The 24,495-nt window shown below is 42.9% G+C and overlaps 1 protein-coding gene across 1 annotated transcript; it reads right to left on the reverse strand.

Annotated features, from left to right (window-relative positions):
- Positions 1 to 1,549: 1,549 nt before the first annotated feature.
- LOC145390205 (cubilin-like) lies at positions 1,550 to 24,165 on the reverse strand. The gene is made up of 2 exons (XM_080265214.1): positions 24,075 to 24,165; positions 1,550 to 5,727 (listed from the first exon to the last, which is right to left on the reverse strand). Exons 1-2 carry the CDS (start codon positions 24,163 to 24,165, stop codon positions 1,550 to 1,552), a joined length of 4,269 nt encoding a protein of 1,422 aa, XP_080121340.1.
- Positions 24,166 to 24,495: the final 330 nt, after the last annotated feature.

Raw genomic sequence — 24,495 nt, forward strand, 5'->3', positions numbered from 1 at the left:
AAGTGCCCTACCGATATGTTAGGTTAGGTTAATTAAGTTAGGCTAGAATAGGTTAGGTTAGAACTGAGACCGAGATTTGGCCTGATAGATACTGGGAGCTTTCAAGGTTAGGTTTAGTGGCAATCGTTGGTGGTTAAAATCATAGGAGGGTCTGGGGGTTGAAGCCCCCAAACTAGGCTAGGCTAGATTAGGTGAGGATAAAATCGATTAAGTGAGGATATATTAGATTAGGATAGGTTGGATTAGCTAGGTTATGGTAGGTTAGGTTAGATCGGCAGGTTTTCTATAATTCTGAATGGGTTGCTTATGGCTAAAATTGCACATATTTGAGTAAGTTTGATGCATTAACGCGCCCAGTCGGCTAGTTTATCCATCAACACTTTCCCACGGGTGTCCAGGGGGCTTCTTTAAATACACAAATGGGAACTTGAGTATTTTGTTTGTCCTTTTCACTTTTTTCCCTCCACCTGACAAAGTCAGAGGAGAATATTGCAATCACTGGGATCAAAAGGTGTCCGTCCGTTGAGCTGGGCGGCATGGCAGGGCGGCTTGCCAGGCGTAAAAATTTCGTTTCCGGGCCAGAACTCAAAAAGTATTCACTATAGAGTCATGAAATTTCACATAGTTATGTGTCTGATAGTGAACCAGTGCCTTTTGATAGGCAGAATGCTGTGTCTGAAGTAATTTTTTGAAAATAATGAAAAAGTAAAACAAAAACAAAAATCAAATATTTCACTGCGACCTGCGCAAAGAATTTGAAGGACCCTGGTTATTGTGTCCTCAAGGCGTTCTTGTACTCCCTCCTTTTAAAGAAAAGACTGGTGGGGAGGGGGAGGGCCTTTATGTTCTTGGTTAGGTGTGCAGGGAGATGGGGGTATGTTCCTGGTCAGATGGAGTGTTGCAACAGCGAAGAGTTGCCTATGTTTGTAGTTTATAACCAGGAAACAACTGTTTGTGTTCTGTACTGTACTAAAAGTATATAGTACCTAACACCGTGATACTGTAAGAAGACGATTGTAATCACTGCGCTCCGGTGGTAAAATTGTAAAAATTATTATCAGGCAACAACTCGTACCAAAGAGATACATAGAGATGAGATACATTACTATTTATAAACATATTTTGAAAAGGATAGCATGTTTTGTTAAAGTTAATGAAGCGTATCTTGAACCAACGATTGTAGGATATTATTACGCCATGTATGTAGAAGCCACAACGTAAGATATCAGTATGCACCATCTCGTGGTCATCACTAAATTGTCTTTTCAATGATGTATTATGTTTGCACCGATGATGTGTTGGCAGAACATTACACACTTAAAGTATGCGCCACATCAATAACAGTTGTAGGCAACTGTGACAGTGACCAGTAGAGTAGGCCTACATTAATCATTAATAATGTAATGTTTTGGTAACCGATCAGATGCCATCACGGGTATCAGAAGCACCAGGACAGTGTAATAGTGAGTATTATAATGTTTTTCTCGTCAGATTGTTGATCAACAGTATCTCGATGACTAATGATATACAGGTATTGCCGAGCTAAGTGCTACGCCAGGTGGATGGAAGCCGCAAATACAGCCAGCGGTGATGGTGACCTGAGGATGATTGTGAGTGTGGTGACGGGGATGTGTATGGTGCGCAAGAGGGTGCCGCCACACACCCGCTGCTCCCCCACCCCGGCCCACGACACCTCCAGGTAGTTAGAGGTGCAGGACGGGTCAGGGGGAAGGTAAGCGGCCCACACTCGCACCGTCAGCCCTGCACCACCCTGCCCTGCCTTTACACGCCAGGCTAAGGGCTTCACCTCTCCTCCCTGCCATCCCAAGATTATCGCAGGGTCACCCAAGCTAGCTAGCCACGTCCCCTGCAATTCAACCCTTTCATAGGAGAGCTTAAATCCGGTTCGCACACCCGCGCTTTCCCCTGAGAAAGTTATGGATCCTGGTGCAGTGAGAAGGGTCGTTCTTGGTGACTGTGAGCCTGTCCAGCTGATAGACTGGTCCTGATCTGCCAAGGTGAGCGTGTCCAGCTGAGGATCGAGGTCTATGTGATTAAGAGTAACCAGGATGGGGAAGTGAGAGATCCAGGTGCAGGTCACAGGTCCGGAGAACACGTTGGGATGGTTAGGTGAGACCAGGATCCCAGTTAGACTCTCCAAGTCCCCACCACAACCCCCTGTGCGGAAGGTGAAGGTTAGTGGGGGAATGGTAGGTGATCTGGCCAGTACTAGGACGTCATGGGTGGCTAGGAGGGAGGGAAGCGCCCCACCTAAACAGTACCGTCGTCCCGTACTGATCAGTCCTGTGGTGGATACAATTACACTCCCGCTTTTACATCCACCACCTTCATTAGCTACATTAGTCTCATCCACGTTGTTCTTGTGTACATCCGACGGTCCCTTGATTTTCCTGGTAGAGCCTACGTGGTTCAGGAGGGTGAGGGACATTACACGCCCCTCACTGGGTCTTAGGCGGAACAGGCAGTAATCTGTGTTCGGGAAGTAGTCTAATGTGGAGATGGTGCCTTCCTTCTCTATGGCGGTATCAATGTCCTTGCCACACCCGGACACGACAGCCTTAACTCGGAAGGAGAACCCCGCTCCAATCTGTCGAGAATCTGACTTAAAAACCACCCTCAGTTTGTTTCCTGTGCTCCTAACTCCAAGGCCGGCTGCTGTACCTCTGAATATTGCCACAGGGTCAGGCGAATATAAAGGATCAAACACTTCAAAAGAATCAGAGTGATGAACATCAAAGTCAATGATCTTCAGCTTAATTCTGTCGCTGATGTTGATAATGTTGGTCCTGATGAGCCACACACACTGTATGTATGTCGGGTACCCTTCACCACCATAGCCTGGGGACTGAATAGTGACTGGGTTCTCATCCTTTAGTTTCACAATCCCTCCACAGTCGCTGGCTTCGTATCGAATTCGATAGCCCTCGTAGACGTTGTGGCTGGATGTCAGAAATTGGAGAGCGAAGGGTGTCTCCACAATTAGAGTATAGGGCAACGATGAAATTCTGGAGGGGTCAATTATACTTTCTTGCTCATCTTTGACAAGAACCAGGCAGTCGACTGATGTATTACTTGGCATTTCTAGCTTGAGAATTTCCAGAGCTACACTAAGGTTTTGATCTTCTGCCTCGAATTTTATATTGCAGGACAAGCCAGCAGGATATGTGCTGAGGTCAGGCGAGTGTGGTGATAACAAGATCCCTTGGGTACCCTGTTGAAGGTATATACAAGTATTGCACGGAGAGCTTAGTTTTTCATCCAGCATCACTTGTAGTACAAAGCTTACTGTCTTGGGAAAAGGTTTGATGAGAACCAAAAACTCTGTTTTAGTTTCTAGAGAAGTGGTAGAACCGTAAGTCAGTTCTTTTAAGTTTTGGTAGGATCCGTCAGTGGAAACACTAATGTATGACAGGGCCTTCCTGGAACTAGTGGCCACATCCAGTACCATTCTGTACCCATGGCTTAAGAACCTGTATACACAAGGAGACTCATTCCAAAGGTTCTTGCTTCGTATCACAACCTTATCCTGAACGTCAAAAATGTCTCCACATGTGTATGTTACAGGTTCCACAAGCACGATGAAGCTCTTTGGAGCGTCCTTTTCTGATTTGATTCCTTTGATGTGGAGTTTGTCACTAGATGACACATACTTTATGTTCCAGTCCTTACCGCAAAGGAGCTTCGTAATTCCCTCCTCCTTGTCCACCACTTGCACAGAACAGAATGTAGACAGACTGGCTGAGAGGAGTGTGTACTGGATAACATGGAATGAGTGGGAGTCTTTGTCAAATCCTCCAATTACTGCGGTCTGGGAACACGGTAGAACACCCAAATTGGTCATAATTACTGGCTGCCTCCCAAGCTCCACCACTGAGCCGCATTTGGTGTAGGTGGAATACGCTCTAACAACAATTTTGGCACCAGCTTCTCTTGTCACAATCATGAATCTTTGCGACGGTTCGATGAAATGAACGGTCCTCGAGTTGTAGGTGTAGAGGTTATTATACAATCCCGTCGCCGATACTCTAATATCTTGTTCTAGTTTCTTGAAGTCAAGGACTAGGTAGCTGTCACGACCCTGAACTACCCATATGCAGTCTCTGTTTAAGACTTCTTTAGGTGGTATTCGCAGCTCCACGGTGTTACCAGGAGTAAGGTGGTAATTGCCTCCACATTCGAGATCATTTTCAGCCTTGATTTCTACCACGAATCCTTCATCAAGGTCGATGCTTTCAGATGAGTAAATTACCTGTAGGGAATTACTGGCGGTGATGAAGGACTGATTCTCAATATCGCCCTGGAATGTCTCTGTTTGGCCGATTCCTACGTCCTTAATCGACAGGGAACTGCCTTTTTTGCTTTCCTTTCTCTTTCGTAGTCTCAGCTTACTGAAGTGGACGGTAAAACGGTTGGCAAGAACACTGGCGATACTGATATTGCAGACAGAGTACGTAGGACCGAGAGGCCAGATTTTAGGCGAAGTGATTACCCATGAGCTACCATCAGAGCTGTCCACTTGGCACTCATCCTTCTGAATCTTGTAGGCCGAGACAAATAAAGAGAATCCTCTGTGTTTGGTCAGGTCATAGGAATCTGTCTTGAAATACAGGCTTAACTCCTTGCCGTCAGTTGTGTATTCAAAGTCTTTTTGTTCTCCACAAAAGGTTTCAGTTATCCCTGCCTTCTTGTCAGATAGCACTAAACGATCATACGCACAATTCCTCTCTCTTTCAATATCGAAGTCTATGAACAGAAGACTAGCCATGTAGCTGTCACTAATGCTGTACTTAATAGTCCACCAACACTTGATGGACGGGGCATAGCCATGTGGATACCTGCTGGAAACAATCAGGGCTGCCTCTGCTTCACTAACTGACAGTGTTTGGTTACAGGCACTTGTCCTGATGAGGGGGAAAGCTTGAAACTGAAGGCCGGGATGTAGATGATTCTCGACTGTTGTGGGATTGGCGTCAAAAGTGACTGACAGCAGATCAGACAAGTAAACTTGCTGAGGGTCATAGATCTCATACTTCCCAAAAGGCTGCGTCATGACCTTCAACGAACCCTGTTTTTCAGGATCTACACGATAATTAGTCAGCTTAAGGGCCATCTCAGCCTTAGACACAATTAGCCAGTGACACCGTGACTCTGCTGGATATGCTTCAGGGAAATTTGGGGTAGATAATACTGTCGCTTCCTTCCCTAACGTTTGGTAAATCTCCCCACATGTAGATCTTATTCCTTCAATTTCCATTGCGAATCCTTGTTTCTGAATTAAGCTGTCGCTAGTAAACCAAATAGTAAAAGAGTTCCCCATTGAGGTAATCTGCTCTTGGTATTCGTTACCGCAGAACTTAACAGATGACCCTACTGTGTTGTCGATGATAGTGAGTGAGTCACTCCTACAGTCACCACCTTCCAGTTCGAAGTCATTGATTTTTAGTTTCACTTGATCTGAATTTGTTCCCATTTGAGCTATAACAGTCCATTCACAGTGGGTGTTGGGCTGGTATTGTGCTGGAAAGCCTGGCGTGGTGATTGTGTTGTGGGGTGCGTCCTGGCTAAGGGTGATGACGCTGCCGCACGGTTCTCTGACTTCCGCCGTTGGTGACCCCTGTCGAGTCAGGCTACTCAGCGCCAGCACCGCCGCCTCGTGACTCGTAAATTCTAATCCTGAAGACGCCTCCTCGCCCACCACAACTATCCCTGAAATTAGCAGAACAAGAATATATTAAGATACAAAACACATAACCACAATGTATATAAAAACAAAAATGTAAATAGAGAGCTTACATTGTCTACCTGAACTCTTCGTAACGTATTGACGAAATAGTTCTAAGATTTTAATTGAAAGTGCATGTCATCATCCTTAGAGTTAGTAAGACCAAGAGCACCCCTCTCTTCGTGTTTCTCATTTTTACCACCATACTTTTATCTTACATTTTACCTAAGACAGAAAAAAAATCAACGTAAAGTGTTTGCATTAAAACATTGAGTAATGATATTTCCATCGTAATCACCTGTTCTATTATTATTATTATTATTATTATTATCATTATTATTATCATCATCATCATCATCATCATCATCATCATCATCATCATCATCATCATCATAAGTACTACTACTACTACTACAAGTAGTAGTAGTAGTAGTATCTTCATCATCATCATCATCATCATTACATTCTCACTTGAATAGGGTGTGGCCAGGATCTAGAAAAGAAAATGGCACACAACACTGGGAGCAGCTGCCCCACGATAAGGTAATGGAATGGATCACTAGTTGCATCTCTCATCACTCAGACATTGGAAATTCTCGACTCAACCCCGTTTCCGCGAAAAAAAAGAAAAGTTAAGAAACACACACACACACACACACACACACACACACACACACACACACACACACACACACACACACACACACACACACACACACACACACACACACACACACACACACACACACACACACACACACACACACACACACACACACACACACACACACACACACACACACACACACACACACACACACACACACACACACACACACACACACACACACACACACACACACACACACACACACACACACACACACACACACACACACACACACACACACACACACACACACACACACACACACACACACACACACACACACACACACACACACACACACACACACACACACACACACACACACACACACACACACACACACACACACACACACACACACACACACACACACACACACACACACACACACACACACACACACACACACACACACACACACACACACACACAACATTATTCTAAAAGAGGAAAAGCAAAATCACAGGAAGAGACAGGGCATCCATCAAAACTTATAATAACAGTGACAGATAAGTCATCGTTGGAATTATTGCAATTTGGAATCTGTCAGGCCAAGTCCGGTCGTAGTTGGGTACACACACACACACACACACATACATATACTGTATACGGTTCTACACACACACACACACACACACACACACACACACACACACGCACACATCACATTCAGAAGTCCGGCATGTTATCAGTCTTGCTGCTGCTGTGAAGACGTAGCAGACAGGAATATAAGCTCATCTAACATTTTACATCTTCTGCTTCTCTCTTTCCTTTGTTGGTTAATCTTCCTAGGCTGTGAGGGTATGGTATATTTCTCCTCCCATACAAGATTATCTTTGTTGTAATACTCCAGGGCGGAAAGTGTCGGACATGCCCAAAGGATGAAGTACTGTAGACCATGTATCTAACTATCTGTCCATCTTTATCTTTGATGTCAGTCTATCTATCTAAAATCAGACGTCTTTATTGTGGTGGGGGTTGCTTAATAAAAACGAGTTTTCTTAATGTCACACTGTCCCCTGGCATAAGGTTGCCCCCCTTCCAGCTCACCAGGGCTCTTGTTTGGCGAGCCACAGGTCGCAAATGCGAGTATTTTTTCCCTTCGGCGAACAAATTTTACATGCAAATCGCCTTTTGGCGAAGAGAAAATACATCCATTTTGGCGAGGAGTAAACTACAAAATAAGTAAATCTCACTGAAATGAATAAAAAAGCACGTTGTGATCTATTATGAAGTCTTTCCTTGTTGCCACTGTGAATGTTTCAAACCTCATTATATGATTCTAACCATCACAATGTGTAAATAAATAAATAAATAAATATATATATATATATATATATATTATTTATTTATTGCTCGTAAAATATTTCGGCTCGTAGTCAGTATGGCTCCTAAAAATTTATTTGGCTCGTAAATCTGAAACCTTAGGAGCCAAATGGCTTGCAACCATGAGCAGTTAGCAAGAGCCCTGCTCACACCACCCTCATTCGTATACCAGTATCTCTTCACCTCATCATCAATCTCTCGGTAAAGTTGACGTGGTGAAACAATAGACGAACTTTTGCCTATGGTTTTACGTGATGGGTAAAAGGGCGGTAGAAAGGTCAGCATCATCGGCCCGTTTGGAAGGCAAGGAATGGTGAGACTTGATGGTGGAAAGTACTCCTGTCTGTGGTATTCTCCTTTTGTTTTTCTGTGGAGCTCCGTCAGTTTTACGAGCCTTCGTTCCTTTGCAATGTTCAGAGGTTCATTTTTCCACTGCTAAACATTCTCTCTCTCTCTCTCTCTCTCTCTCTCTCTCTCTCTCGCTCTCTCGTGTGTTTGTGCGTGTGCGCGCGCGTGCATGCGTGAGCACTTCATCTCTTCGCTGACCACAGTTTATTTTTTCGACCCACACTTAACTACCCAACTTTCCTTTTTTTTTTTTTTTCACCTTTTCTTTGTCAGCACATCTGCGCATTTATCGTTTCCCTCACCCAACTTACTACCTCCGACCTTATTTGGCGATTTGTAATTTATAATTTGCCATCATTATTCACCAGTTTTCTCCCTCTTCGTTTTATTCATCAGTATTCAGTTGTCCATTACTCTTCATCATTTAACCTAGTCTTCCTTGTATTTCCCTCCGCCATCATATTCTCCCTTATTACCTTCTTCCTCCTTTCTATTAGCACAACTTTTTTCTCATATGCTCTTTGCCTACCTCCCTTCTTTCCCCCTTAGTCTCGTTCCCCTTCTCTTTCTTACCTTCACTTCTCTCTTATCTCCTCCTTTACTTCCTCTTTTCCTGTATCAGCTCTACTCACTCACTCTCCCTTATCTTCTTTCCTCACTTCTCTTGGCTTCTCCCTTGTTACTTTTATCTCTCATCCCCTTCTCTTCCATCAAACATTCTTCTCACCTTTTCATCAGCCACATCCCTTTCATCCTCTACCAGCTTTCTTACGCAGCTAATTTCTCGCTGCATCTCCTCTCCCCCACTCACCCTCTGCCCTCCTGAAATGTACCCAATGCCATCCTCCCACTGGCATCGTAAGAAGTGGGTTAAATGGACAACAGGTGCTCGACAAGGGCATGGCAGGAGGTCTTACATCTAAGAGTGGGTGTTTGGAGCAGGTTAATGAGACTTTGATGTGTTGGCGTTGCGAGATGAGGCTGGGTGTAGGACGAGATGAAAGTGGGTGTGGGAAGGGCTGAGGAAGAAGGTGCGTGTGAGGGGAATGAAGGTGGGCAAGGGAAAGATAGGGCTGGTAGAGAAGAAGGGTGAGGGTGTGTGTAGAAATGATATGAGTTAAGGAAATGATGTGGAAATACGGAGAGATCGAGAGTCAAATGAAGGGTGAAGGCGAGTGACGATAGAAGAAGTGTGCATGATGAAATATGAGGATGGGAAAGAAAAGAATGGAGGTGGGAGTAGGGAGGAGTGAGGATCGACGAGGAGAGGGGTGAGGTGAGGAGGTAACAGAGAAATGAGAGGTTAGGATGGCTCTAGGGTTGGGTGAAGATGGGAATATGGAGGGGTGAAGGTGGATGTCATGATGGTGAGGATTGGAAAGTGGATGGGCGAGAAGTGATGATGGGTGTGGGCAGGAACAGAGAGGGAGAGAGAGAGAGGGAGAGAGAGAGAGAGAGAGAGAGAGAGAGAGAGAGAGAGAGAGAGAGAGAGAGAGAGAGAGAGAACCAATCATCAGCCAGTCAAGTACCACTCAGTAAACAAGAAAGAGAGAGAGAGAGAGAGAGAGAGAGAGAGAGAGAGAGAGAGAACCAATCATCAGCCAGTCAAGTACCACTCAGTAAACAAGAGAGAGAGAGAGAGAGAGAGAGAGAGAGAGGGGGGGGGGAGAACCAAATCATCAGCCAGTCACGTAGCACTCAGTAAACAAGAGAGAGTGAGGGGGAGGGAGAACCAATCATCAGTTAATCAAGTACCACTCAGTAAACAAGAGAGAGAGAGAGAGAAGGGAGGGGGGGAGAACCAATCATCTGCCAGTCAAGTACCACTCAGTAAACAACAGGTATGCACAGAAATCATGAATACGTAATACGTAGACCACACAAGCAATGTAATCCCAGGAGACCAGAACGAATCACACCCAGAGGCAACCAACCCCTCATTATGTACTCAAGATCTGCACTATCTTACTAATTATGTCTAACAGCCTCTTTTTGGGGGGATGTTACTTTACTACTAACGGCAGAAGCGGCTGTACATAACCTACTCAGGGGTAACTAACGATGATCGGGAATTTTCGTGGGTAGAAGGTGTAAAAAAGGTTATAGGTGTTTATAGTCTTGACCTTAGAGATGCTTTCCTGGTTACCCGAGCCGTGTGTGTGTGTGTGTGTGTGTGTGTGTGTGTGTGTGTGTGTTGATTTGCCTGTTTGTGTGTTTCTGTATGGGTTGTGCGTTTGTATGCCCATGTGATTGTGTATGTGTATATTTCATGCGTGTACATTTATTGTCTCTTCGTGTGGTTGAATGGGTATATATGATTCATAATAACTAAAAAAAAGAAGTGATTGATGGCAATAGAACACACACACACACACACACACACACACACACACACACACACACACACACACACACACACACACACACACACACACACACACACACACACACACACACACACACACACTTACAGAGAGAGAGAGAGAGAGAGAGAGAGAGAGAGAGAGAGAAGGGGGGGAACCAATCATCTGCCAGTCAAGTACCACTCAGTAAACAACAGGTATGCGCTGAAATCATGAATACATAATACATAGACCACACAAGCAATGTAATCCCAGGAGACCGGAACGAATCACACCCAGAGGCAATCAAACCGTCATTATGTACTGAAGATCTACACTATCGCACTAATTATGTCTAACAGCCTCTTTTTGGGGGGATGTTACTTTACTACTAACGGCAGAAGCGGCTGTACATAGCTTACTCAGGCGTAATTTACGATGATCTAGAATTTTCGTGGGTAGAAGGTGTAAAAAAGATGATAGGTGTTTATAGTCTTGACCTTAGAGATGCTATCCTGGTTACCTGAGCCGTGTGTGTTTGTGTGTGTGGTTTGTGTGTGTGTGTGTGTGTTTGTGTGTGTGTGTGTGTGGGTGGGTGGGTGGGTGAGTGTGGATGTGGGTGTGGGTGTGGGTGTGTTGATTTGCCTGTTTGTGTGTTTCTGTATGGGTTGTGCGTTTGTATGCCCATGTAATTGTGTATGTGTATATTTCATGCGTGTACATTTATTGCCTCTTCGTGTGGTTGAATGGGTATATATGATTCATAATTACTAACAAAAAAGAAGCGATTGGATGCCAAACACAGAGAGAGAGAGAGGGGGGGGAGGATAAACAGCTATGAGAAACGTGAAAATAAATAATGAGGAGACATAAACAAAAAATAAAATGAGAGGCAGGAAAGTCAGTGAAAATATAAGCCAGATAGAAAGCCAAAGAGACAGCAAAGCAGGAAGTGCATCAGACTCTTCCACGAATCCCCCGCCAGAGCACCAGAGCAGAGTACACGTTAAGGTATTCCCTCCGGGCCCTACCACCACCACCCCTGGGAACCAACCTTACCAGCAAGAGAAGTACGGCCTCGGGGGACATGTGGGAAGGGGGTAGGTGGACAGAGGAAGGGAGGGAAATTAAAGGAGGGAGGCTGGGAATGGAGAGTGATGAAAGGAGAGAAAATGCGAGGGAAGGGGAAGAAGGAGTTATGTTAATGAGATAACGGGTAAGGGGACGGGATTAATAAAAAGGGGTGGGATGGCAGTGGGGAGAGAGAGAAAGGAAGGTTGAGGGCATGAGATTGGAAGGGTGGGTTGTGAGTAATAAGAGGGAGAGAAAAGAAGAAAGAAAGGAGTGGCGAAAGAAGGAAACGAAGAGAGGAAAGGGAGATTAGTGAAAAAAAAGAGAAAGATGAAAAGAGCTGGAGAGAAGGGAAAAGAAGAAAACGAAACGTAAAAGGAGAGAAGAGAAGGAAAAGGGAGGAGGTGGGAGGAAAGACGAGGAAAGGGGATAGAAAGGGGGATGAGAAATGGGAAAATGATATTAGAAGGAAAAGGGGAAAGGGAGAATTTTGGAGAAAAGGAGGAAAGTGCCAGGAAAATGAGAATGAGTGATTTTTTAGTTAGATAAGCAACAGAAAATTGTTGAGTGATGGGTATAGGGAATGAAAGGAAGAGAGGATTTGGAAGACGAAGGGAAAGGACGAGGAAGGGAGGATATCAAAAATGTCGTATGGGGATTTGGGAAGGATAAGAGGGGGCTTGGAAGAAGTGTTTGAAATGGGATGTGAGCAGTGGAAGAGAATAAGTAAAGGAGAAGGAGGAGGGAGAAATGGAATGAATAAAGAAATGGACTGCGAAGGAGAGGACGTGGAGGTGTGGCAGTGCGTTGCTGGGGGCTAAGGGGGAAGAACTGGGCTAGGAAGAGACAGGTAGACAGACGGACAGACATACAGACAGGGAGCAAAGTCAGCAAATTAAGTGAAATGTTAGTTCCTTTTCAAAGCGTATAAAATCATTCTAGTGGAGGCTGTTCGTGTGAGAATGTGAGAATGATTCAAGACATGACAGGTGGTGTAGAAAAATGTTTCATCACTTTAGAATGAAGATAGTTGCAAATTTTCATCACGCGTGTATTATGGAAATAGATATCTTGCGCTACAAGGAAAAGGTTGGTTGGAGATTTATTTAGGATTCGATTATTTTCTATTGATTTTTCTTCGCTGAGGAATTCTTTTTAAATAATGCATAGTAAAATCTAAGAAGTATTATTTAAAATCTTGAAGTAACCTGAATGTGTCAGGATTCCTGTACGCAGTTTTCTTTCATTTAGAATATGAGTTCCTATGTGAAGCTACATGGCATAAGACCGAAAACAAAAAGACAAGCTAAGACATCAATGAAATGGCAAAGAAAGCTGAATGTGTAAAATCTTGAACACATACTCACTTTGCCTGAAACTCGCTTTCTAGAAGAAGGTGCCTTCTTAGGTAAATTAAATCTCCTGGCAGTAGCACGAACACAGAACGACAAACAGATTAATTAGGTTTCATTATTATAGACAAATTAAGGGATGTAATTTTCCTTCGCTATAGAACCAAAGTTCTCCCCTAAGCTGAATTAAATCTTTCCATCAGTAACAAGAGTAAGTTTTAAAAAGTAATTAAAAAGTATTCACAATTTGTGTTTCTTCTCCACTGTACCATGATATTGTACTGTATTATGTGGCGTCGCAGACAAACCCATAAGGTCTAATTAAGGGAGCTGTTCTACGGTTAAATCTTATCCAATCATCATCGCTTATTATCGTTAAGGCGTTGAGTGTGATCACTGTGTGTGTGTGATGGAGGGATGGAGAGAGAGAGGGAGGGAGGAACGGTAAAAGGAGGGAGAGTGAGAGGGAGAGCGAGAGGGGTGGACGAAGGTGAGTAGATTATCATACTACAATATTGGCTAAGTGAAAAAGCGTATAAAATCACCCTATTTCATCCCAGACAGAGGTGACTGGTAGTGTGAGAATGTGATGGTAATTTGAAAGAGCAACGTAGAGACAGCATGTAGTGTACTAAATTGCTTCACAAATTTGGATGATGAATATTATCAATTTTCTGCCTGCATATTATTATGGAACTCTTATCTTGAAAGGAAAAAAAAACTTACTTTTGGAGAATTAAGTAGACTTTCATAATTTTCTACTGAATAGTGAAGTTTCTTCAAGTACAAATATATGTTTAAAGCATGTAGGAAAATCTAAATACTTTTAAACCTTATAACTAGCCTGAACGTGACTGGAATTTTGTATAGATTCTTCCTTCAGGTTATAATTATAAAGTTATACCAGGAAATGCATGGTGTAAAAAAAACAAAAACTGCGATGAAGGCAAAAACAATATAGCGTATGATTACTTGAAGACATTATACAGCATATTTGTTTTAACTCATTTGCCAGGAAGACGCGTATTTCAAAGTAAGCAAAAGTGTCTGGCGATAGCACGAATACAAAACAAATACATTATCATGAAGGAGACAATACAGGCTGTTTTATATCCCCTCAGTACCAGAGATCACCAAGACTTACAACATCAGCAGTAATGAGTAACAAACGTGTCATTGTAGTGAAATGGCTAATGGTGTGGTATCTTCGCTGTGCCATGAAACTAGATCTTGTAGCAACCCTGACAAATCATTAAGGTCTAATTACAGGAGCCGTTCTCGACGTCTTTAATGATATCTTTTCCTATCGTTATCTCCAATTATGATTAAGTCGTTGAATGCGGTCTGTGTGTGTGTGTGTGTGTGTGTGTGTGTGTGTGTGTGTGTGTGTGTGTGTGTGTGTGTGTGTGTGTGTGTGTGTGTGTGTGTGTGTGTGTGTGTGTGTGTGTGTGTGTGTGTGTGTGTGTGTGTGTGTGTGTGTGTGTGTGTGTGTGTGTGTGTGTGTGTGTGTGTGTGTGTGTGTGTGTGTGTGTGTGTGTGTGTGTGTGTGTGTGTGTGTGTGTGTGTGTGTGTGTGTGTGTGTGTGTGTGTGTGTGTGTGTGTGTGTGTGTGTGTGTGTGTGTGTGTGTGTGTGTGTGTGTGTGTGTGTGTGTGTGTGTGTGTGTGTGTGTGTGTGTGTGTGTGTGTGTGTGTGTGTGTGTGTGTGTGTGTGTGTGTGTGTGTGTGTGTGTGTGTGTGTGTGTGTGTGTGTGTGTGTGTGTGTGTGTGTGTGTGTGTGTGTGTGTGTGTGTGTGTGTGTGTGTGTGTGTGTGTGTGTGTGTGTGTGTGTGTGTGTGTGTGTGTGTGTGTGTGTGTGTGTGTGTGTGTGTGTGTGTGTGTGTGTGTGTGTGTGTGTGTGTGTGTGTGTGTGTGTGTGTGTGTGTGTGTGTGTGTGTGTGTGTGTGTGTGTGTGTGTGTGTGTGTGTGTGTGTGTGTGTGTGTGTGTTAGCGTTAATGCGCTTATGTCAGTGAAGGAAGATGATGAAGGCAAAACGTAAGCCAAAAAAAAAAAATGAAGCCTATCTTCAGTAAGACGCTATCCAACCTACAGCCCACAGCGGTACAGTGAGAGAGAGAGAGAGAGAGAGAGAGAGAGAGAGAGAGAGAGAGTGAGAAAGAGGACGAAATCAGGTTTTCATATACACTTAAAAAAAAAGAGAAATATAAAAGATAAAGCCTGAGAGGAACGACTGACGCTGAATCAAGAGAGTGACCCTGATTCTCTTTTAATTAGATGGTTCGCTAACACCACTTCCTTATCAGTAATTTCTGCGTATAGCTCATTAATCCTCTCAGCACGATGGCGTCTCTTGTTCTCATTTTGCTACTTACCGGCGTTTTCTGTGTGTGTGTGTGTGTGTGTGTGTGTGTGTGTGTGTGTGTGTGTGTGTGTGTGTGTGTGTGTGTGTGTGTGTGTGTTCAGCTTAGGAGAGTACCCTAGTATTAAAGGGAATTAATGTAAGGTATATTTAATCCCTTCAAGTTGAAAAATTTCGATTTAGATGAATAAAGCAAACTGGAGGTAACAAGAATTAAAAAAAAAAGGAGTAAAAGACGTCTTCTTGCTAAAAAGCTTATTATTGTGTTTTGTTTCAGATGAAAGTATCGAAGTTAACTAGTTATAAATAACATACTAGAGAATCTCAAGATAAAAATAATAGGATTGTCAAGAAAAGATGCGCCACAAAGCCATTCAAGATAAGATTACGGTCCAGCTTAGCAGAGGCGAATGTAAAGGTTTGGGTATCAGGTAATGGAAAAATGGAGGCTGTAGATCTTGCAGCCATGTTAAATAAATATAATGCATAGCCCATAGATAGCACTGGGGCAGAAGTTACTGATTAGCTGAAATAGATTTATGCCTATAGAATACAAAAGAATCGTTAAGGCAGATAATCACTGAGTTTAAGATTAGAGAGAGGGGTCGTGCAGGTTCCAACTCCTACCCTAATCGTCCAGACTAGAAGAATAAAGAATTTAGACAAGCGTATCGACTGCACGAAGTTCCTTAAGACAGATAATAAATCTTTGTTAATCTTTATTCTACCCCGAGAATAAGACTTGCAGTAGCTGGCTTGTGATTTTTTTTTTATTATTTCTTTACCAAACACTCGCGGCGATTCCACGTGTATTATAACAAGTCCACTGTCTCAAGGTAAGTAATTTTGGTACACAAGCAACACAGACAGTTAGCCTCCATTGTGACTGCAAGAGGTGATTTGAAAAAAACAAACAAACAAACAAACAAACCTACTTGGGTGTACTAAGGACGCGGCCAGGTCGCCCTCGGCCAATCTCTCGGACTGGCCGCGTTGTTTACCAACCATCGCTCCGACTGGACGCGTCATTGTATTCCGTGTCAAAGCAATGAGAAACCTAATGATTTAACCAAACCTGACCTAACCAAACCAAACCTAATCCAACCTAACCTCACTTGCGTTTGCCAGCCAGCTTTCAAAGTAAAAAATGCGCATTAGGAACGTTAAATATGGTCGGCTAGTGGCAGACGTCGGCGGAATATATATGCATTCTAAATCCTCATTTATAGCTTTCAGAGATAAGTTCATAAAAATCCCCAGTAGCTGAGGTAATCTAGGAAAAATAATAGGTAACCTGCGAAAGACTTTTTTCAATAGAAAATATGGAATAGCCTCGCCCGTTTGGTAAAGGATTTTCTCCCCCCCCCCCTAATAATTGATGCAAGATTACAATGACGGGAAGATACCGGTACTAAATAGTAAAATGGAAATCGATTAACCTCTCCATGAAATAGTTACCCATAATTTTCCATTTTGAAGAGAAGGAAAAAAGAAAAATGAAAAGAAAAACAAGAACCCGTTATAAAGATGGAAGGTAAAATGAATGTCGCCTAAAGTATGGCAAATTCTGATACTTTTTTTTTTTTCTTTTTGAGCGTATGAGCGAGAACCTAAGAAAAGCAGTTGGCTCCACCCACCGTGATGTGTGATAATTTCAGTTACATGCAACTAGAAATCAGATGAGAAAATATGTTTTGCCAGAAGCTGTAAATGATGAAGCTGCTTGAATCTGGTTAAGTTTCTCCTACAGGCACATCATTTTCTCTTGGGTAGACTACTTATTTCTGGGTGAACACAAGGAGTCAACGTCAGTAATGTTTAAATCGTGCTTTGAAATCTTCGCTTAAAAGTTAGAACTAACTGAGTATACCATTGATTAGAAAGTGTTAGTATCTACTAATTTTCTGATATGTATGCAGTATCCAGTTTTTATTTATTGCATATAACAGTATATATAAATACTTCTGGGGTAATTGTTATTAAGGCTTCCCTATAGGCCTAATAGGCTATATTACATCATGCTAGTAAAGAAGCCGTCATTTGAAAACTTACATTAACTCTCTCTCTCTCTCTCTCAGCAGAATAATTAGGTTAGTTGGTGTTTTTTTTTTAATTGCTCCCTGCCAGCTCCACCACACCTCCTTGTTTGATTTATGTGTATATATGTGTGTGTCTGTGTCTGCGTGTGAGAGAGAGAGAGAGAGAGAGAGAGCGAGATTGTGTGTGCGTGTGTGTGTGCGTGTGTGTGTATGCGTGTGTGTGTATGCGTGTGTGTGTGTGCGTGTGTGTGTGCGTGTGTGTGTGCGTGTGTGTGTGTATGCGTGTGTGTGTGTATGTGTGTGTGTGTGTGTGTGTGTGTGTGTGTGTGTGTGTGTGTGTGTGTGTGTGTGTGTGTGTGTGTGTGTGAGATAATGAAATGAGAAACATAGAGTTCATCAAATGAAGAACATGACAGAAATCATGAAAAGGCATAAAAATACGAGAATACAAGTAAGGCAGTCCAAAAATAAACAAGTGTGTAAGAAAGAAAGGAGAAAGAAAAGGGAAAAATTAGGAAGCAGTAAGGGAGGAAAGGAAGGTAAGAAGGATGAAAGAGAGGAAGAAAGAATGATTGGAAGATGGAATGAAGAGGAAGGATGAAGAGAAAATTAAAGGAAAAGAACGACTGAAGAGAGGAAATAAAAATAAAGGAACGAAAGAGGAAAGAAGAAAAGATGATAGGGAAGACGAGGAGGAAGAAAGAAAGAAATGATGGAAAAAATTGTGATGATATTTGTTAGGGATGATGGATGACAAAAGTTCAGTGATACTTTGTGTGTGTGTGTGTGTGTGTGTGTGTGTGTGTGTGTGTGTGTGTGTGTGTAGTTAGAATTTTTGTGTTTCCATCATTTACATGAATGAATTGAAAGAAGGTGACACTGTGCGAGTCTAATCTCACATTCTACCTATTTCATTTTTTTTCTCCATCTTCGTTTCCTATAGCATTTTTCTCACCTCTCTCGCCTTCTTTGCCCTATCCTTCCCTTGTTTTTTGTTCTATTTTCTTTTTCTTTTATTTTTTTTAGTGTAACTCTTTTTTTGCCATCTTTATCTTTCTTCTCCCTTGTCTGATCCAACGTTACTAATCTCATTTCTCTCCCTCTTCCCTTTCGTTCTCTCTTTTATATTATCCTATTTTTAATCTTTCTCTTTCACTTTTTAATAAGCCCTTAATGGACATTATCCCCCCCCCTCTCTCTCTCTCTCTCTCTCTCTCTCTCTCTCTCTCTCTCTCTCATTCCCATGTCGTATTCTTTTCATTTATGTCTCTTTCTTCCTTTTTTCCATTTTCTTGACCTCTCCTTTCCTATTTTTTTTTTTAATCTTCTCGTTTTTACTCATCTTTCCCTTCCGTTACCTTATGTTACTCACATCCGTTCCCTCCGTCTTTTTCAGACAGTTTTTTTTTTTTTTTCCTAATACTACTGCTTTGTTCCTCATCTTTTTCTTCACCCTCTGCTTTGTCTGTCAACTCATTTTCTCTCCATCTCTCCCTTCCGATACGTTTCTCTCCCCTTTTCTCTTCCCACTTCTTTTTCCTTTCTTCTTTTTTACCTTGAATCAGTCTGTTTTCCTCACCCTTAATTTTCGAGTACTTTCTTCCTACTGAGCCATCCTTCTTTCCTCCTACACTCTCTTTCTAACTGCTGTTTCCTTCTCTTCTCTCACTGTAACATTATTTGCCTTTTTTTCCTCTCACTTTCTACTACTCTACTCTTCTATTTTTCCTTCTCATTCATCACTCCTTTGTTTTTCCGACTACTCTTCTCTCTGTATTCCCCTTTCTACTCCATTTCCCTTTCGCCTTACCCACTTCTTATTCTTGTCATCTGTCTTCTCTCCTGTTTTACTAACAGAATCTAGCCTAACCTGAACCTAAACTAAGCTTAAACGAAACTAGAATTAACTGTACTAACTGACCCCCACCTAAATTAGCTTAACCTAAATTAGTCCAACCTAACCTAACCTAAGCATAACCCACCATAAGGAAAAGATCTTCAACCACAGCCTCCAATGGGTCAAGAGTAAGATCACTTTCTTCGTGAGCGTTGTAATCTCCCTCACATTTTTTTTTTTTTTTTTTTTTTTTTTTTCACCTTGATGAATAGATAGAAATGGGTTTGTCTATCTCCTTTCCGTTTTCTTGCTGTGCTTATTCTTTCCATAATTATAACCATTTTCTTCTCTTTTCCAGTTTATCAGTCTGTCCTTTCTTAACACCTACCATCTCTGTCCGCTATCCACATTCATTTTTTTGTCTCTTGTTAGTTTTTGGCATCCGTTCCTGCTATTCACATCAGCATCCTTACCAACATATTTATCTTGTTATACTCTTTCAACACTCACCATCCCAGCTCCCTATTCATATCCATAATCCCCTCTTAATTCTACCCACATCTGACAGCCCCCTTCAACCAACCCACATTTACTATCGTCATCAATTCGTCATCTTCTGACCAGCTCCATGCTGTCCATATTGTTAGTCGCATTTTCTTTCTTTCTTGTTTAATTGTGGAAGGCACTTCTACCCTTCAGAATTAACCGATTCAGACCAAACCTGGATACAATGACCAGCCTATGATCTAGCTGTGTCAGGGTTGTTTAGCAACGGCCAAAGACCCTTTTTTTTTGTGTGTGTGTGTGTGTGTGTGTGCTTTTCACGTTTTGAGCTGTACAGGTATTAGTAATGGGAGTAGAAAGATCTGACTTCTGTAGGGGTACCGTAATCTTGAGGTCTTTCCCTATCGGAAGTGTGCCATCCATTTTCCCCTCTCCCCTCTAGTTTTCGAATGGCAACCCTTTAAAGATTGGCCGCAGCATCCCTAGCAACCAGTACCGGTTTTCACAAATGTCCCCCTAGTTCCCCAGCGACTTGATGAATTTGAATGAAAGTTTGCATGCTAATAGACATTGACTAATACTATAACATTCTGCTGTACACCTATGTGCTACATTGGCCAGGTCAGGGGTCAAAGGTCATCAAATGCCAAACGGTGAAAATAGCAAAATTCGAGACTATGCTCAAGCGAAATGCAAAGGATCCGAAGATTATTAAACCAGAACCATGATTCTTGGGTGGAATGTTGCACTGGAGTACCTCCATACAAAAACAGCAGTGTCGAAACTCAATTCCAGTCGCTGGCAGCGCCACCTAGAAGGTGTACATTTTGTGGGTCATTCCGCAAATTTCAAGTTCCGTAGTTCCACAGTGGGTGGATGGAATAGAGTGAAACTTTGCATACTTATAGACGTTAATGAGTACTACAAGTGTGCTTCGTACATGCATGACCTATATATGCCAGGTCAGGGGTCAAAGGTCATCAAGTGCAGAAAAAAAATGAAAAGTGCTAAAATTACGACCTTGCTCGCACGAGTGCTAAGGCTACGACGATTATTAAGCCAGGTCCATGATTCTTGGGAAGAATGTTGCACTGGAGTACCTCAATATAGAAATGGCTTTTAGTGTCGAAACTCACTTCCGGTCGTTGACAATGCTTGATCCGCTTAGAGCTAGCTATTGTCACCTACTGACTTATCTTATTCGCAATTACTTTCATCCCATTTTATTTCTTAATAGTCATTCTTATTTAATACTCTTTTACCTATTCCCATAGCCCCAGCCTCTTGCCCCACGACGCCCCACCACCCCCACCTCGTGTAGCCCACACACACCGGCAGTTAGCAGTGGAAGGTGGTGATAATGGGCTACTGAGGGCAGAATGTAGCCTATTTTGTTGATTTATGTGGGTATTACTTTTGATAATGGGAGGTTATCTGCGAGAGAGAGAGAGAGAGAGAGAGAGAGAGAGAGAGAGAGAGAGAGAGAGAGAGAGAGACAGACAGACAGACAGACAGACAGACAAGACTGACAGACAGACTGGGGAGAAAAAGGGAGAAAGAGAGGGAGGAGGAGAAGAATGGAAGAGGAGTTACGCAGTGATAGAAGCAAAGCGAGAAACACCACTTCATATTCATACATTAAGTAATTTTCCTATTTCTCTCGCGTGAGTGATTTTCCTGCTTTCTAACTACTGGAGCTCCACGGTGGCTTGTCAGTTACAGCCATAATTTGTAGTTCTCAACGGAGGGCTCCACTGTCCCTCATTAACCTTCTGAATGGCTGAAATTTCTCTTCGTTGAATAAAATTGTTTGAAATAAATCGCTCAAACGAGACACGACACCAGGAAATTGTTCGTTCGTACTACAGTATTTGTAATTATTTGTTATTGGAGCTTTTTTATTTTCCCTCACCCACGGGGGTGATGTCCCTAATTATTTCCCTCACTCATATACTCTCTCACTGAGACCCGGCACCATTTTGAACGGAAGAATAAGGCCCAGGCCTCATGAGACTGTGTTTAGAGGAAGGAGGTATTGGTAGCGTGTTTAGGTGCGGACAAAGAGCAGTGAAGAGCAATAGACAGGTAATTTGCCATGGGAGGACCTGTGAGCCAAAAAGGTGTCATTTATGAGCTTACTCACTAATACTTATTCATATTTTCTATTATATACCCCTGGTGTGAATGTGGCAATCAAGTGTGTCCCTTTTGTTTAGTTAGGAAGTATTTTAGTCGTTCCCCCAAAAGGACTTTTTTTTTTTTTTTCGGTATATGTTTTCAGTATACATTTACCTCTTTAATGAAATTGTTACTACAGTGTTCCTAATCTGTAATCTCTCAGTCTCTACATTTGCAAATACGAACCTTGATTTCATCACCACGTAATCCCTGCCACGCAATCTGCTTGGTTGTGTTGACTTCTGAGCACGGGTCAGGTCAACAAGGTAAATTTATTGAGTTCTTCCTCTACCCGGTTTTAATTGGTTATTGTGCTCCGTTTCTTGGTTGCCTTTCTGTTGTGCTTGCTCAGTGCTATGAACATCACCTTTAAGTCTCATCTTCCATTTTCAGCCACCATCTTGATCATTTTCAGTTTTCGTCATTATCAGTCAGATTTAGCTCTCATTCTCATTTCCAGTTCTTAGTTATCATCCTCGTCTTTCATTCTCATCTCTCTTCCTTCCCGCTCCTCCTCAGCTAAGATTTTCAGCCAACATTGTCATGTCTCATTCTTATCTCTCATCCTTATCTTTCATATTTATCACTCTCTTCTCTCATTCTTAACTCTAGTTCTCATCTTTCATTCTCATCTTTTATCTTCGCATCTATTTGTCATCTGTCGTCCTCATTCTTCACTCTTTTCCATCCACATCACCTCTCAGTCTAATCTCCCATTTTCTTACACCAATACCATCTCTCATTCTTGTTTACCATTTCTCACCTTTGTTGTCCGTCTCTCTTCCTCAAACGTTATTCTTTTACACCATCCTCACCTCTCATTCTAATCTACCTTCCTCAGCACTCATTCTCATCCACATTCTCACCTCTCATTCTGTATACTGTCCTCACCTCTAATTTTCAGCTGCCATCTCCCTCTCCCTCTCATTCTCTCCAGTCAGTCTTACCTCTAATTCACAACTACCATACTCACCTCTATTCTTCACAACCCTTCCTCAGCATCTTACTGTTATCTCTCGATTCCCATTTACCATACATACCCATCATCCTCATCTTTCTTTCTCAGTCATCGTCCCTACAGTCCTTTCTTCGTCACCCCAGTCATCATCTACAGTCGTCAGATTCAGTAGTCAGTTCCAAACAATTCCAGTTATCAACTCCAATCAGCTCTGTCAAATCCAATCATTTCAAATCAGCTCGGCCAACTCTGTCAAATCCAGTCATCAACACCAGCCACCAGATCTGATGGCCATCTCCAATCATCAACTTCAGATACGAATTCCAATCATCACTTCCAGTCGTTAACTCCAGCAAACATCTCTGATAATCAACTCCAACCATCTGCTCCAATTGTCAGTTCTAATCATTAGAGCCAACCGCCAGTTCCAGCCAACCCAGTCACCATCTCATTGATCAGAGTTCAGTAATGAATTTCACTCAGCTCCGACTGCCAGCTCTCACTTGTTTACCCCTATCATCGACTCCTGTTGCCAGCTCCATTACTTAATTCAGATAATTACTTTCAATCATTAACTCCAATCATTAACATCAATCACCATCCCCAATCATCATAGCCAATATCCAACTCCAGTCATCAGTTCCAGTCGGCAACTGTAATCGCCATCCCCAGTCATCAGCTACAGTCATCAGCTCTGGTCACCATCTAGTCAACCCCAATCGCCAGATACCATCGTCGACTCCAGTCATCTCCAACTGTCATATCCGATTGCAAAATCCAGTCAGTCCCAATCGCCAAACCCCATCGCCAGCCCCTGTAAACTCCAAGCGTCAACGCAGATTCCCAAATCGGTAGAGAGGCGGCCTGCAGTCCTGATGGACCCAGGTTCGAATCCCAGCTGGGGCAGGGAACAGTTTAAGGATTTGAATTCCATAAAAGCAGACTTTCCTGATCTACCAGATGACCCGCCGACATGTCATAAAAGTACCCCCGCTAATACCAATACACCAGTATGGACTGTGGGTGTTAGCGCCGAAGTGGTGACATGTGGAGGTGTAGGAGGACTACTGGGCCTTGGGATAGGCTACTGCCCCCGAGATATAGGCCCTGAAGCCTTTGCCCAGAGTCGGACACATAAAAAAAAAAAAAAAAAAAAAAATCGTCCGTCCGTATCGTCAGCCCCAGTCTCCAACTTCCAGTCATCAGTTCCAACTGCCACATCTAATCGCCACCTCCAGTCGCCACCTCCAGTAGCCACCTCCAGTCGCCACCTCCAGTAGCCACCTCCAGTCGCCACCTTCAGTAGCCACCTCCAGTCGCCACCTCCAGTAGCCACCTCCAGTACTCACCTCCAGTCGCCACCTCCAGTCGCCACCTCCAGTAGCCACCTCCAGTACTCACCTCCAGTCGCCACCTCCAGTCGCCACCTCCAGTCGCCATCTCCAGTAGCCACCTCCAGTAGCCATCTCTATACGCCAACTCCAGTCGCTTAATCTTACCGCCAAAGCCCCCAATTTTCAACTCAGGTCTTCAGTTTCAGACCTCCACTCGCACTTCCTTCCATCTGTCTTTTTTTTTTTTTTTTTTTTTTTTTTGTACATTCTGCCTCCTTTCTCTACTCTCTTTCCTACACTCCTTTTTTTTTCTCTCTCTCTCTCTCTCTCTCTCTCTCTCTCTCTCTCTCTCTCTCTCGTCCACTGTCTTCTTCCACCCTTTTCCTCTCTCTCTCTCTCTCTCTCTCTCTCTCTCTCCCTCTCCCACATCACTTTT

This window comes from Coenobita brevimanus, chromosome 14 (assembly GCF_032717465.1).
Source record: "Coenobita brevimanus isolate Jiangsu-jjx chromosome 14, ASM3271746v2, whole genome shotgun sequence".
Taxonomy (NCBI): Eukaryota; Metazoa; Arthropoda; class Malacostraca; order Decapoda; family Coenobitidae; genus Coenobita; species Coenobita brevimanus.

Coding starts and splice junctions, on each gene's coding strand:
- LOC145390205 (XM_080265214.1), bottom strand. CDS start 24,165: ATGGCGACTGGAGGTGGCGACTGGAGGTGGCGACTGGAGGTGAGTACT. Junction 5,728..24,074: donor ACTGGAGGTGGCGACTGGAG/GTGAGTACTGGA, acceptor TGCTAATTTCAG/GGATAGTTGTGGTGGGCGAG.